Source organism: Pogoniulus pusillus, chromosome 7 (genome assembly GCF_015220805.1).
Source record: "Pogoniulus pusillus isolate bPogPus1 chromosome 7, bPogPus1.pri, whole genome shotgun sequence".
Taxonomy (NCBI): Eukaryota; Metazoa; Chordata; class Aves; order Piciformes; family Lybiidae; genus Pogoniulus; species Pogoniulus pusillus.
The window spans coordinates 37,382,922-37,398,665 of NC_087270.1; the positions used below are offsets into that span (position 1 = coordinate 37,382,922).

At 53.5% G+C, this 15,744-nt stretch overlaps 1 protein-coding gene across 9 annotated transcripts in view; it reads right to left on the reverse strand.

Annotated features, from left to right (window-relative positions):
* The window catches only part of OTOF (otoferlin), a 129,370-nt gene that overhangs the window by 12,937 nt on the left and 100,689 nt on the right, over positions 1-15,744 (reverse strand). For 7 of the 9 annotated variants that reach the window (XM_064146566.1, XM_064146565.1, XM_064146563.1 and 4 more), the window contains 11 exons: positions 14,952-15,071; positions 13,771-13,932; positions 11,468-11,630; positions 10,126-10,256; positions 8,684-8,713; positions 7,906-8,046; positions 7,000-7,066; positions 4,550-4,674; positions 3,776-3,910; positions 2,600-2,737; positions 842-969 (listed from right to left, as the gene is read on the reverse strand). In XM_064146566.1, coding sequence (XP_064002636.1) covers positions 842-969; positions 2,600-2,737; positions 3,776-3,910; positions 4,550-4,674; positions 7,000-7,066; positions 7,906-8,046; positions 8,684-8,713; positions 10,126-10,256; positions 11,468-11,630; positions 13,771-13,932; positions 14,952-15,071 — 1,340 coding nt within the window. The remainder of the gene's footprint in view (positions 1-841; positions 970-2,599; positions 2,738-3,775; positions 3,911-4,549; positions 4,675-6,999; positions 7,067-7,905; positions 8,047-8,683; positions 8,714-10,125; positions 10,257-11,467; positions 11,631-13,770; positions 13,933-14,951; positions 15,072-15,744) is intronic. The other 2 variants (XM_064146568.1, XM_064146564.1) reach the window with 1 other exon arrangement.

Consider the following 15,744-nt stretch of genomic DNA (forward strand, 5'->3'; position numbering starts at 1 on the left):
TGAAGAGGGGCAGGGATCTGCTGGAGAGGGTCCAGTGGAGAGCTACAAGGATGATGAGGGGACTGGAGGGCATTGCTGATGAGGACAGGCTGAGGGACCTGGGGCTGCTTAGTCTGGAGAAGAGAAGGCTTAGAGGGGATTTGATAAATGCCTATAAGTATCTGAGGTCTGGCCAAGATGGGGGGGACAGGCTCTGCTCACTGCTCCCTGGGACAGGACAAGGAGCAATGGGTGTAAACTGCAGCAAAAGAGGTTCCACCTCAACACAAGGGGAACTTCTTCACTGTAAGGGTCCCAGAGCACTGGAACAGGCTCCCCAGAGAGGTTGTGGAGTCTCCTTCCCTGGAGACTTTCAAGGCCTGTCTGGATGTGTTCCTGTGTGATCTGTTAGACAGTATTGTCCTGCTGTGGCAGGGGGGGTTGGGCTCAATGATCTCCTTGGGTCCCTTCCAACTCCTAGCATCCTGTGAGCCTGTGGCCACATCTTTTCAACCCCTCCAGAAATTGTGACTCCACCACTTCCTTGGGAATCCTGTTCCAGGCTTGAAAAACCCTATCAGGAAAGAAATGGTTCCTGAGAGCCAAACTAAACCACCTCTGGTGCAACTTGAGGCAGTTTCTTCTTGTGCTATCACTTGTTCCTTGGGAGAAGAGACTGATCTCCTGCAGGATGCCCCACACTGTCTGCAAGAAGAAACATCTGTGTGGTGAGTCCCATCCCTTGAGCCCAGGCAGCTGCTGTGGGACAGTCAGGGTGCAGGTCCAAGGGCCTGGCAAGCTTGCCTCAGGCTTAGCTCACCAATTCCAAGCATAGGCAACTAAGAGGGTTGAAGCAACTCACTTTCCAAAGACAGGGTTCAGCTGCTTGGAGATGTAGTTCTCCTTGTCTTTGATGTCTGTCTTCCCGAGCTTGATGGCAATGTAAGGGTCAGCTTTCCCATTGATGTCAGCTGGGTGAAGGTCTGTGGCCTGTAGAGAACAAGTGAGACACATCAGTGCTGTCCACAGCAGGAAAGAATGCAGAGGGGGTGCCATGCTCCATCCCTGGGACCATCTGTCCCTGCCTGGCCAAACTCTTTGGTCTTCCTAAATACAGTGGTTTGGGTTAAACTGGGATTATGTCCTGCCTTGTGTTCGTTCATAGAATCATAGGATCAAGCAGGTTGGAAGAGACCTCCAAGCTCAGCCACTCCAACCTAGCACCCAGCCCTGGCCAACCAACCAGACCATGGCACTAAGTGCCTCAGCCAGGCTTGGCTTCAACACCTCCAGGCACAGAGACTCCACCACCTCCCTGGGCAGCCCATTCCAATGCCAATCACTCTCTCTGACAACAACTTCCTCCTAACATCCAGCCTAGACCTGCCCTTCTGTCCCCTTCTTCTGTTGCTGCTTGCCTGGCAGAAGAGCCCAACCCCACCTGGCTACAGCCTCCCTGCAGGGAGCTGCAGACAGCAATGAGGTCTGCCCTGAGCCTCCTCTTCTGCAGGCTGCACACCCCCAGCTCCCTCAGCCTCTCCTCACAGGGCTCTGCTCCAGGCCCCTCAGCAGCTTCCTTGCCCTTCTCTGGACACCTTCCAGCACCTCAACATCTCTCTTGAATGGAGGAGCCCACAACTGGACACAGCAATGAAGGTGTGGCCTGAGCAGTGCTGAGTCCAGGGGCAGAAGAACCTCCCTTGTCCTGCTGGCCACACTGTTTCTGATCCAGGCCAGGATGCCATTGGCTCTGCTGCCCACCTGGGCACACCGCTGCCTCATGTTCAGCTCCTCTCTACCAGTAGATATCTCAGGCTGCTCCAAATTACTCATTTGAGTTAAGTGCTAGGACAGGCACAGTGGTCCAGGCTAGACACCAGAAGAAAGACTTTAGGCTCTGGCAGAAGCTTGGATGTGGCTTGTTCCCAGTGCTTAGGGCACAGAGCTATGGAGACACTATAGGAGTCCTCATCATCAATGAGCTGCTTCAGTCACAGCATCTCAGTACCCCAGCATAGTGGGACCTCTGGAGATCAAGTGCCCAGACAACACTCTGATCTCTCTGCTTCAGCCAGTTCTCAGCTCCCTTCACTGTCCACTCCTCTAACCCACACTTCCATAGCTTCCTTGGGAGAATGCTCTGGGACACAGTGCCCAAAGCCTTGCTGAAGTCATGTCCTCAGGACACAGTGCCCAAAGCCTTGCTGAAGTCATGTCCTCATGGCACAGTGCCCAAAGCCTTGCTGAATTCAAGTCTTCACGGCACAGTGCCCAAAGCCTTGCTGAAGTCATATCCTCATGGCACAATGCCCAAAGCCTTGCTGAAGTCATGTCCTCATGGCACAGTGCCCAAAGCCTTGCTGAAGTCATGTCCTCATGGCATAGTGTCCAAAGCCTTGCTGAAGTCATGTCCTCATGGCACAGTGCCCAAAGCCTTGCTGAAGTCATGTCCCCAGGACACAGTGCCCAAAGCCTTGCTGAAGTCATGTCCTCATGGCACATCCCTGATGCTCTGAGAGCCAGAACCTGACATCCTTACAGCTTTGGTGCCAGATCCTATGGCTGCACAACAGGGAAGGGAGCAGGCCCAGAGCTGCCCCCAGCACCCAGCTGTACTCACCCTCACGATGTACACTCTGACCAGCACGTTGATGGGGTCATTGCTGGGGATCCCCTGGAACATGCCAAAGCTGGGGTCATATCCTGCTTCCTTAGTGATGTCATCAGGGAGTGGCACTTTGTAGACACAAATGGAGCCCTAGAGCAAGCGAGTGCACAGCCTGATGAGAGCCCTGCTGCCCGTGGGCTGAGGGTGAGCAGACTAACTCCAAAGCACCCTTGCTGAGGATCCAGCCAAGAGACAAGTTTCTAGCCACGTGCTGGAGCAGGCAGGTGGGATCTGGGAAGTCCCTGCACTGCACAAGCATCTCTTTGGGGGTTGCAGCCATGAGAAGGGAAATGGGACGAAAGCGAGGAGGGCTGGGGAGGAACCAGGCTGCCAAGATGCTCCTGGAAAGGAATTTGCTAGATTAAAACTGGCAAGAGCCCAACCCCACCTGGCTACAGCCTCCCTTCAGGGAGTTGCAGACAGCAATGAGGTCAGCCCTGAGCCTCCTCTGCTGCAGGCTGCACACCCCCAGCTCCCTCAGCCTTTCCTCACAGGGCTGTGCTCCAGGCCCCTCACCAGCTTTGTTGCCCTTCTCTGGACACCTTCCAGCACCTCAACATCTCTCTTGAATTGAGGAGCCCAGAACTGGACACAGCACTCAAGCTGTGGCCTGACCAGTGCTGAGCACAGGGGCAGAATAACCTCCCTTGTCCTGCTGGCCACACTGCTCCTGACCCAGCCCAGGATGCCATTGGCTCTCCTGCCCACCTGGGCACACTGCTGCCTCATCTTCAGCTACTCTCTACCAGTACCCCCAGCTCCCTTTCTTCCTGCCTGCTCTCAGCCACTCTGTCCCCAGCCTGTAGTGCTGCTTGGGGTTGTTGTGGCCAAAGTGCAGAACCCTGCCCTTGGCCTTGTCCAGTCTCATCTCACTGGCCTCTGCCCACCCATCCAGCCTGCCAAGGTCCCTCTGCAGGGCTCTCCTACCCTCCAACACCTTCTCCCAGCAACTGGAGGTGTTGATTTTCCCTTGGTCCTTGCTTTCCCAAGGTGCTGCAGCTGAGTTAACACAACCTGATTCCCATTTCACCCAAGCCTCTTCTGCTGAAGCAGCTTTAGCAGGAAAACTTGTTTGCAAGAGCTTCCCAAGCTGCCCCTGCCTTGGCCTGCCTCAGTGACCAAACTCACTTTGAACCTCCCCACTATCCTCTCCTCTTCAGTGGCGTTGTCATCGTTGTCCCCAATCTTCCCACGCAGCAGGTTGAAGGTGTGCAGCCAGTCCTCAAAGTTATCAAACTCTGTTTCCAGCTCTTTGTTGAAGACCTGAGATGGTAAAAAAGTCGAATGGAAGAAGGTCAGGTCAATAAAAACAGTCTGGAGAAGATACTTGACTCTTGAGCCAGCTCAGAGGGAGTATGGACACCTCATCTCCCAGTGTCCAGGTGGCTAGCAAGGGAGAGGATCTCCAGGGTCACTGGGTTGGATCTTGATGCCACAAGACCCACCCTAAGGTGAGAATGTACAAGAGAGAAAAGCTCATCTGAATGGGTGAAGAGGTTGTCCCCACTTTGTGCAAGAGGAGCAAACCCTTCTAAATCCCAGGCTACATGAATCCTGCTAAAGCCCCCAGGCCTGCACACTGAACCAGAGGCCATCCATGCCCCAAGTCCTGGTGCTTCTCTCCAGCCCCAGGCTGACCCAAGGATGATCCTATCCCAGGACAGCCCCTTTTCTCCAAAGGCTGTTACCTCTAACTCCTTCAGGCTATGGAGGGAAGCAGGTAGACCAGAGGCACATCTCACCTAGGGTTAGATAACCCTCAGGCAGGTAAAGTGCCTCAGGTAGGGTTGATCCAGCCTGCTCTGATCTCTCTTCACATGGCTGAAGATTGCCACCCCATCAGCCTTCCAGCCTGCTATTGAGCAGGCAGGGTGTCCTCCTCCCCTGCCAACACACACACACCTTCAGTTCATCAATCTTCTGCTTGCTCTTCTTCTCAGGAAGCTCAGGGGCAGGCTGTTGCTTCTTTTTCTTGTCATCTTTGGGTGCCTTGGACTTCTCCTTGTTCTTCACCTGACCCTTGGAACCTTTCATGGGAGAGTCATCAAGTTTGATTTCTGAGTTCAAGGGGAAGCAGTGGGGAGGGTGGAGATGGAAATGAGGATGAAGAGGGGTGGAGGAGATGGGGAGGGAGAGTCCTTCCAGCAGGAGAAGCATGAAAGCTGACAGCAGCTGCTGTCTGCAGCTCCCATCCCAACCCTCTCCTGTCTTTCCTTGACTCTGGCTGCTGTTGCCAAAGCATCTTCCAGAGCTGACCTGAGCAGAAACCACTTGGAGGAATATGAGACATGGACTGGAAGTTCATGGCTAGCTTCAAGAGCAGTGAAAAGGCCTGATCCTGCCCACAGCATCTTCTTATTTGCCATCTAGTGGTGTCTTTTCCTGCTGTTTGCAGCCTGGAGTTAAAAAGCCCAGCCTAGATATCACAGAAGAGACAGTGTCTGATGCTCAGCACCAGAGCACAGGCTGCTGCCCTTAAGGGGGTTGCCCATGACCAGCTGCAATGACAGGTCTCTCTCCAGAGCAGCCACCAGTCAGGGACATCAACTACACTGGGAACAGGCTGCCTATAAAGGCACATTCAAAGGCATCTTCTCCCACCCCTCCACACAATCCCTGTCTCTCTCTGTCTCTGCCAGCTTTCATGACTGCTGAGCAATGCAGAGGGGCTCAGAGAGATGGCACAGACTTGATAGAGTGGTCAGGTCACTACTTGATGTAGTATGTCAGGGAGTGACAGGACTGGGGGGAATGGAGCAGAGCTGGAGGTGGGGAGCTTGAGAGTGGAGGTGAGGAGGAAGTTGTTGAGCAGGAGAGTGGTGAGAGGCTGGACTGGGTTGCCCAGGGAGGTGGTTGAGGCCCCATGGCTGGAGGTGTTTGAGGCCAGGCTGTGTGAGGCTGTGTGCAGCCTGCTCTAGGGTAGGGTGTCCCTGGGCATGGCAGGGGGGTTGGAGCTGGCTGCTCCTTGTGGTGCCTTCCAAACCTGCCTGATTCTATGATTCTGTGATGTGGAAGAGGAAAGGAGAATGGAGGGAGGGGAGTGCCACAGGAAAACAGATCCTTCTTAGGAGACAGGAAGAAAACAGAGAGGGACACAAGACTTTTCCCCCAGCAGCCCTGCTGTGTGACCCAGAGGCAGCTGCTGTGAACTGTCTCCAAGCTCATCAAGACCCAGGGTCAGCTCTCTTGTTATATGAAGACTAGTGTTCCAAGAGGGATCAGGCTCTGGATGTTGCCCTGTTAATTGCTTTTCATTGCCAAGGCAGGACAGCAGCTGTCTGTCGCTTGGATATGAGAGATGCAGAGAGCTTGAGTGAAAGTCCTCAGGGAAAATCCTCAACCCCAGCTCTCTGAGCCTGTCCCCACAGCAGAGGGGTTCCAACCCTTGGATCATTTTAATGACCTCCTCTCACCTGAACCTACAGGTGTGTGGAGGATTCTAGAGATGGACACAGCACTGCAGGTGAGGCATCCTTGGCCTGGCTCAGGAGCAGTGTGGGCAGCAGGACAAGGGAGGTTCTTCTGCCCCTGGACTCAGCACTGCTCAGGCCACACCTTCATTGCTGTGTCCAGTTCTGGGCTCCTCAATTCAAGAGAGATGTTGAGGTGCTGGAAGGTGTCCAGAGAAGGGCAAGGAAGCTGGTGAGGGGCCTGGAGCACAGCCCTGTGAGGAGAGGCTGAGGGAGCTGGGGGTGTGCAGCCTGCAGAAGAGAAGGCTCAGGGCTGACCTCATTGCTGTCTGCAACTCCCTGAAGGGAGGCTGTAGCCAGGTGGGGTTGGGCTCTTCTGCCAGGCAAGCAGCAACAGAACAAAGGGACAGAGTGTGAAGTTGTGCCAGGGGAGGTCTAGGCTGGATGTGAGGAGGAAGTTGTTGTCAGAGAGAGTGATTGGCATTGGAATGGGCTGCCCAGGGAGGTGGTGGAGTTGCTGTGCCTGGAGGTGTTGAAGCCAAGCCTGGCTGAGGCACTTAGTGCCATGGTCTGGTTGCTTGGCCAGGGCTGGGTGCTAGGTTGGAGTGGATGATCTTGGAGGTCTCTTCCAACCTGGTTCATTCTCTGATTCTATGACACCAACATAGATTTTGGCCACCAATCTGCATTACTTGCACATGACCTTCCTCCTAGTGACCTAGATGGGTTGCAGGCTGGCACAGCATGCTCTGAACTGGATTCACTTGACAGGAGCATGTTAACTGAACACAGTTCACACCAGATCCATGCAGAGGCCATGCACAGGAGCACACAACACACTGTAAGCTTCTAGTTTGGCTGAAAAGCAGTGATGGACTCAAAAAGGAGTCTTGGTCTGACCTTTCCTGGCCATGCTCCCTCTGTCCTTTGCAACCTGCTTACCCTCTGCAATCTCCATGTCTTCTTTCTCCTCTGCTTCTGCTGCAGCTGCTTCCTGCTGCCGGAGTTGCTGGGGAAGAGATGAAGGGAACAGGGAGTGGGTGTTGGTGTTGAGGCCTCTGGATGTGCCTAGCTCAAGGTCATAGCTCGCCCTTCCTCTGGGCTGTGAGAGAGGTTCTGGCTGTGCTGGAGAAATCACAGAGCCATGGGCTGGTTTGGGCTGGAAGGGACATGTAAAGCTCATCTCGTTCAGCTCCTGTGCAGTAAGCAGGAGTCCAAGTTGCTCAGTGCAGCCTTCAGCACTGATGCTGTTCACTGGCTATGCCTGAGTACCCACCAGCCACACAGTCCACCCAGAGTGGACCTCAAGGAAGAGGAGTCACAGAAACATCCAGGTTAGAAAAGACCCTCAGGATCACCAAGTCCAACCTATAATCCTACTCTACCTGAGGAATCCTGCTCAGGTCTGCCAGGCAAGGTTAGCACATAGAATCATAGAATCTTAGAATCAGAGAATCAAGCAGGTTGGAAGAGACCTCCAAAAGCATCCACTCCAACCTAGCACCCAGCCCTGCCCAACCAACCAGACCATGGCACTAAGTGCCTCAGCCAGGCTTGGCTTCAACACCTCCAGCCACAGCAACTCCACCACCTCCCTGGGCAGCCCATTCCAATGCCAATCACTCTCTCTCCCAATAACTTCCTAACAACATCCAGCCTAGACCTCCCCTGGCACAACTTGACACTCTGTCCCCTTCTTCTCTTGCTGCTTGCCTGGCACAAGATACCAAACCCCACCCCACATCTCCCAGCCTTTAGAAGTAGCTGGAAACAGGTGAGACCACAGGGAGGAAACCTTTTCCTCTTCCACCCACCCCTACACACAGCCCTCCTCTGCTCTGCACCCACCTCCTTCATTGTCTCGATTGAAGCAAAATACTTGGACCACCAGTCCAGCATGCTCTCATCTGGCTCTCCTTCTTCTGCTTCCTCTCCTCCTCCTCCTCCTCCTTTCTTCTTCTTCTTCTTTTTCTCCTTCTCTTCCTCAGTCTGCAGCAACAAGGGGAGCCAAGACAGAGAAAAGGGAGTCAGATGAAAGTGAGATGTCTCCTGAAGCACAACAGTGGTGGGTGAAGCACCTGAGAAGGTAGAACCCTCCAGGCTTGTAGCCTCATTAGCACCTTCCCACATTCACAGCTGCACACACCAAGGGACAGAGCACAAAGGAAGATGCTTAGGAGCCAGACACAGTGTTAGAGACATCCTTTCCAGCATCCCTTTCATACCAGGCTTCAACACTTGGATCTGACATGGTAGAAGTCCTCTCTCTGCCCAGCAATGTACCCTGAGTCCACTCAGTGGGGCAATAAAGGCTTTGGAGGCATTTTCTAGCTGTGGTGAATGTACCAAACATCTCTCCCACAGGGACCTGTCTGCACTGCTTCTCCTGGGATAGCTGGGCCAAGAAGTGCTGGCCCAGAATAGTTTCCCACTCTGCAATGGTCAGGTCACTGCCATGTCTGCTGATGAGACAGCACAGCTCTACCTCTGTCTTTAGATGAAGGGGTGCTGGTCCTTGTGTATCTCAGGTTTGGTGAGGATGCATGGTCCATGGAAAGCCCCACAGAAGGTCTAGATGGGGAGTGGAGGGTTGGGATCAGGATTGTAGAGTAGATCTATCACTTACCACATCCACCTTCACTACTGCATCAGAGTTCTGCCATCCGAGATGGAAGGGAACAAGGAGAGGGAGAGCAGGTTAGCAAATCAGCCTGGGCTGAGGACAAATGCACACCAACAGCTCCCCAGCCACCAAAGAACTGAAGCCTTGAATGGAGAGCCCAGGCTGGCAAAGGTCTGGGGAGATGTCTGCTGAGACACACCAAACCCATCTCTAGGGAGATGTGTCTCTTTCACCCTGCTGAGGGAGAGCCACAGTCCTTGAGTGGTTTGGAAAGACATTTTGGCCTTCATCTGTTGCACCTCTTCTGCTAACTTGGAGGATTTCTTGTCTAGCTAGAAAGGTCTGGTGGGGGTTTGTCTCTTCTGCCAGGCAAGCAGCAACAGGACAAGGGGACACAGTCTCGAGTTTTGCCAGGGGAGGTCTAGGCTGGATGTTAGGAGGAAGTTCTTCACAGAGAGAGTGATTGGCATTGGAATGGGCTGCCCAGGGAGGTGGTGGAGTTGCTGTGCCTGGAGGTGTTGAAGCCAAGCCTGGCTGGGGCACTTAGTGCCATGGTCTGGTTGCTTGGGCAGGGCTGGGTGCTAGGTTGGAGTGGCTGAGCTTGGAGGTCTCTTCCAACCTGCTTGATTCTATGGTTCTATGACTCTATGATAGGGTGTAAAGGGGTTGATGGGGTCCTTAGGGTCTATAGGGTCCATAGGTCTCCAGAAGGGTCCATAGGCTCCACAAGGGTGGGAACTGGGAGTCCTGGTGGATAACAAGTTAACTGTGGCACAGCAGTGTGCCCTTGTGGCCAAGAGGACCAATGGGATCTTGGGGTGTATTAAGAAGAATGTGTCCAGCAGACCAAGGAAGGTTCTCCTTCCCCTCTGCTCTGTCTACAACCTCCTGTGGAAGAACCTACTCCAAGAAGCATGTGGGTACTGGGGTGCCCCAGGCAGCCATGCACACACGTCCTGGAGGTTCTCTTGCATGAAACTGTGTGAGCAGACATGCATGACACAGCTTCTGCTGCATGTGCAAGGAGCTCTGTACATAGATGGGTATATGAACACCCCAGGGGCCCTGTGGGCTGTGTGTGTGTGCAGCTGTCCGTGTGTGCTCGTGAGGCTCTGTGTGTGTCACATGTGGTGGACCATGTAGATTTGATAGGGCAAGAGGAGATGGCCTCAGGCCATGCCAGGGAAGCTTTGGGCTGGGTAAGCTTCCTTCTTGTGAGGGTGCCAGAGCACTGGACCAGGCTGCCCAGAAAGGCTGTGGAGTCTCCATCTCTGGAGAGGTTCCAAACCCTTCTGGGCATGCTCCTAGGCAACCTGCTATAGGTGACCCTGCTTTAGCAGGGAGAGTTGGACTAGATGATCTCCAGAGGTCCCTTCCCACCCCCACCATAATGTGATTCTGTGAAAGAGATGATGCTAAAGTGGTGCTGCCACAAGGATACTCACAGCTTCCAGCTTCACCATTGTCTCCAGCTTCTTGATAGGAATCTCAGGTTCCATATTGACAACAATCTCCCCTGCAGGGAGAGAGCAGTGGGCCTTGTTGGCCATTGTCAGATAGCCATTGAGGTGCTTAGCTGAAGAGAGGACAGAGAAGGAGAAAAAACAGGAGGGAAGGATAGTGGGGGGGAGGAGAAACCAAGAGCTCAGGTGAGACCCCATAGGACTAACGCAGGAGTGATGTATGACCCCCCTGTTACAGATGCACAGATAGTGTTGGGTTGGAAGGGACCCTCAAAGGTCCTCTTGCCCAAGCCCCCTGCAGTGAGCACTTAAGAGAAGAGGAGTGGAGGGAATGGGCACAGAATCTTGGAGTGTGATTGAAAGCCTCTTCCATAGCTGAGGAAAGCAGATGAGGAGAAAGGAATGGTTTTGTTTCCTGAAGGACTACCCAGAGAAGAGGCAGAGGAGAAGCTTGCTGGATATTACCATCTGGCATGGACACAGCCACAGTTTCAGACTTCTGGCTGGAGCCAGGGATGGTCCTTGGTGATTTCTCCCAAGACACTTTATCTCTGCCTAGCCAAAAATTTCTCCACTTCCACTAAGGACTAAGCAACTCTTGTGGCTCACCAAGCCCTCAGCTGCTGTGCTGGGTTGTAGGGAAAGTGAGCTTGTTGCAGTTGTTGCTGTGGGTGCTGATGGGGACTGAGGTGGTGGCCTCAATCAGTAGCCTGCTAGCCTGCACTCAGGTGGCAGCAGCAGGAGGCCTGGAGCATGCACAGTCACCTCCCACTCTTGAAGAACATTTAGAGCCACGAAGCTGCAGGGATGTTAGAGGTGGAACTTGACTTTCTTGTCCTGAGCTCACAGATCAAAAAATCCCTGAGGAGTCATGGCCTCATACTCTGTGCCTTCTCATCTCCAGGTAGTGACAGGACTAAGGGGGATGGAGCAAAGCTGGAGGTGGGGAGAGTCAGAGTGGAGGTGAGGAGGAAGTTGTTGAGCAGGAGAGTGGTGAGAGGCTGGAATGGGTTGCCCAGGGAGGTGGTTGAGGCCCCATGGCTGGAGGTGTTTGAGGCCAGGCTGTGTGAGGCTGTGTGCAGCCTGCTCTAGGGTAGAGTGTCCCTGGGCATGGCAGGGGGGGTTGGAACTGGCTGCTCCTTGTGGTGCCTTCTAACCCTGCCTGATTCCACGACTCTATGATCCTCTTGACCCACCCGCTGAAGAACTGTTTGCTTAATCAACAAGCAGAGAATGTCCCATGGTCCTTACCACCCATCTTTCTCTTTCCATGCCCCTCAGGCTGACCCATAGCAGCCAGGTCCCCATTGCCCAAGCCTTGTACCTGTCATGTTCCAGTGCTGGGCTTTCTTGTCCGGTGGGCGGTAGATGAACTTGCGGAGGGAGCTGACGGCGTGGGACCCCACCAGGGTGTAACGCCCAAAAGCCCTGCAGTCCACCACCCTGATGTTGAGAGGTGGATGGAGCAGCTCATTCTCTGGGAGGTCCTGGGAAGCAAAGGTGAGCTGGTTAGCAAGGGCTGGGTGTGGGCTCTGCTTTGGTTGGTGGAAAGGCCATAGGGACTAAACCAGGGAGCGTGCTGGAGGTTATAGAATCACAGAATCATAGAATCAAGCAGGCTGGAAGAGACCTCCAAGCTCAGCCAGTCCAACCTAGCACCCAGCCCTGGCCAACCAACCAGACCATGGCACTAAGTGCCTCAGCCAGGCTTGGCTTCAACACCTCCAGGCACAGCAACTCCACCACCTTCCTGGGCAGCCCATTCCAATGCCAATCACTCTCTCTGTGAAGAAATTCCTCCTAACATCCAGCCTATACTTCCCCTGCCACAACTTGAGACTGTCCCCCCTTCTTCTGTTGCTGCTTGCCTGGGAGAAGAGACCAACCCCCACCTGGCTACAATGTCCCTTCAGGAGTAGCTCCAGCAAAGCAGAATGTGAGAGCCCTGGAAAGGGTTAACCCTCCTGAGGGAGTGGTCTTGACCCTGACCCCAGGTCCTCCTGAATCCTCCTTGGAGGTGAGCCTTAACCTTACTCCAGGTGTAGTGCTTAGCCCACTCCCACTTTGTGTCTAGCCATGGTCTAGTTGAATGGACAGGGCTGGGTGCTAGGTTGGACTGGATGAGCTTGGAGGTCTCTCCCAACCTGGTTGATTCTATGATTCTCATGCCCTGCCTCAGTGCTTGACAGCACCACCCTCCTGTTCCTGCTGCTCCTTGCTTTAGCACATGGCCATCAATCTGTGAGGGAGGACAAAACCATTGCCATCACTCTGGTTTTATATGTATATAATCTTGTATTTTCCTTCCCTATACCTCTTTGTAACTCCTCTACCTTAAATACCTTTTATTTTTCATTGAAACTTTCTCTTTTAACTTCCAAATCAAAGTGAGACTATTTTATTTGGGTGTGTTTTACCTTTTCCTCTCTACATCTAATTTATTTTCTTTGAAAAGGAATTCTTCCTGTTCAATATCTTTATTGATGATCTGGACCAGGGGATTGAGTCCAGCAGCAGTAAGTTTGCAGATGACACCAAGCTAGGAGCAGCTGTGGATCTGATGGAGGGTAGGAGAGCCCTGCAGAGGGATCTGGACAGGCTGGATGGGTGGGCAGAGGCCAATGGGATGAGATTGAACAAGGCCAAGTGCAGGGTTCTACACTTTGGCCACAACAACCCCAAGCAGCACTACAGGCTGGGGACTGAGTGGCTGAGAGCAGCCAGGCAGAGAGAGACCAGGGGGTGCTGGGAGAGAGTAGCTGAAGATGAAGCAGCAGTGTGCCCAGGTGGGCAGCAGAGCCAATGGCATCCTGGGCTGGCTCAGGAGCAGTGTGGGCAGCAGGACAAGGGAGGTTATTCTGCCCCTGTGCTCAGCACTGCTCAGGCCACACCTTGAGTGCTGTGTCCAGTTGTGGGCTCCTCAATTCAAGAGAGATGTTGAGGTGCTGGAAGGTGTTGAGAGAAGGGCAAAGAAGCTGGTGAGGGCCTGGAGCACAGCCCTGTGAGGAGAGGCTGAGGGAGCTGGGGGTGTGCAGCCTGCAGAAGAGGAGGCTCAGGGCTGACCTCATTGCTGTCTACAACTGCCTGAAGGGAGGCTGTAGCCAGGTGGGGTTGGGCTCTTGTGCCAGGCAAGCAGCAACAGAAGAAGGGGACACAGTCTGGAGTTGTGTCAGGGGAGGTCTAGGCTGGATGTTGTTAGGAAGTTGTTGTCAGAGAGAGTGATTGGCATTGGAATGGGCTGCCCAGGGAGGTGGTGGAGTCTGTGTGGCTGGAGGTGTTGAAGCCAAGCCTGGCTGAGGCACTTAGTGCCATGGTCTGGTTGCTTGGCCAGGGCTGGGTGCTAGGTTGGACTGGATGAGCTTGGAGGTCTCTTCCAACCTGCTTGATTCTATGATTCTATGAAAAAAAGGGGGAGGAGAGGGAAGGGCATCCTATAAATTGTTATTGGTTCTATTAAGTGTATTTGAGTCTCTGGGAAATGTGAGCTAGAACTGAGGCTCAGAGCATGGTGAAGCTCAAGTTCTCAATGGCTCTGGGCAAAGTGAAGCAAGGGATTAGGAGTCACAGTTTGGGCTCCAGAAATTCTGTGTTTCAGTGGAGGGCCCAAGGGGAAGAGGAAACACTCACCACTTCAAACCACTTGACCAAAGTGCTGAAGTTGGGGTTCTTCTTGTAGTTCTGGATGAGTGCTGACTGAACTCCCCTGCCAGCACACTCAATGTCCACACGGGGCCGGTCCACCTGGGCCAGGTTCACTCTCTTCAGATCTCTCAGCCCCCAAAACAAGATCTAGGACAGAAGAAGAAGGAAGAATATCAATATGAGAGGTGCTGCCCCTGGCTGGAGTCAAAGGTGCTGATTCTGCCTACCCCCTCAGGAGAAGGGATCCTACTGCAAGTGTCGTTGCCTAGGCAGTGGTGGATCCCTGAGGTATCTTCTCCTCTTCCATGTGGGTCAGGATTGCAGCAGAATTTCTCTCTGAAACCTCACATAATCCACCCCATGCCTGATCTACAGCAGCCTAAACTCCCCAGCCTGCTGTCACTGACACTCCCTTTGCTGCCTTTCTCCCTTTCTAGGCTTTTTCTGCTGTGAGACTCCATAAATCAAGCCCAGATTAGCTTTATCCATCGCTGTGTCTCTTGATTTGGAGCTGGCATGATTTTGTCCAGGTGATGTCCCCAGTAATAGAGAAACTTGCCTTTCCTTTCTCAGAAGGACCATGACCAGTTGTTCCCCTAGAATGAGACTTCTCCACCTCCTAGTTCCCTGTGGTCACATTCACTGTGAGCATCAGAGAAATGCCATTGATTTAAGCAGATGGAAATGCCTGGAAGGTCAGCAGCTAGGATCCCTTTAGAGACCTGGAGATACCTACAACCACTGGCTGTATTGCCTGGATCCCCACCAAGACAAGCAAGGGAGAGAGACCCTGTTTGGATACATCACCCTTTAGATAGAGCAACACAAGAGCACCCTTGGGGACTGAGATTGGTGGGACGTAGCTCACCTGGCTTTTGGATGGAGATGTCTTACCTGTGCATCTCCAATGTGCCCTGCATCTCAACCCATCTCAACCCTAGGACTTGCTGTGGTGCCCATATTTATGGCAACCAAGCAATCACCCAGTTCCTTGGGGGTTTTCTTTAGGGCTGCTGCAGCCTTGCTCCCCAACCATCCATCTAGTCTTGATGCCCATCTCTTCCTCAGAGCCTCAAAGATCCCTCCAGCCTTCAAACACCCACAGGCAGGCTCTTCTGCTTGCACACAATGCTGAGCATTGACATTTGGAGCTCCAAGGCAATTACCTCCACTCTGTATTTACTCAGCACTGGCCGAATCCCCAGCGGCACCGGCAGGATGGGGCCCCGGTCCACGTCTGTGGGGCCATCGATTGGGGGCAGGTCTGACTTGCCCCCAGGACCAATCTGGAAGAGATGCAGTGTGGGTTAAGACCTGCCCCTCTGAGCTGGAGAGCAGCTGCTGCGATGTGGATCTCTGTCAGTCTCGGATGCAGCTGCCACAGCCTGGTCTCCTGTTGAGCCTCTTTGTCTCAGAGGGTGCAGGAGTGATGGAGGTTGTTGAGCTGAATGGGCTGTGAAGGTGTGCTGGGAAGAGTCACACACATGAGCAGAAGGTGCTTCAGCACAGACACAGCAGCACAGCACATTTCTCAGCACAACAATGTTCTTCAAGCCCACAGCTGTTTCTTTGCCTCCTGTAAGTTGCACGAAGAAGAGTGTGGCCAGCAGGTCAAGGGAGGTTCTCCTTTTCGTATGCTGTGCCCTAGTGAGGACACATCTGGAGTCCTGGGGCAAGTTTTAGCATCCCCAGTTCAAGTGAGACAACAAACTGATGGTGAGAAGCCAGCAGAGGCTACAAAGATGCCAAGGGGACTGGAGCATCTCTGATCATAGAATCAGAGAGTCAACCTGGTTGGAAGAGACCTCCAAGCTCAGCCAGTCCAACCTAGCACCCAGCCCTGGCCAACCAACCAGACCATGGCACTAAGTGCCTCAGCCAGGCTTGGCTTCAACACCTCCAGGCACAGAGACTCCACCACCTCCCTGGGCAGCCCATTCCAATGCCAATCACTCTCTC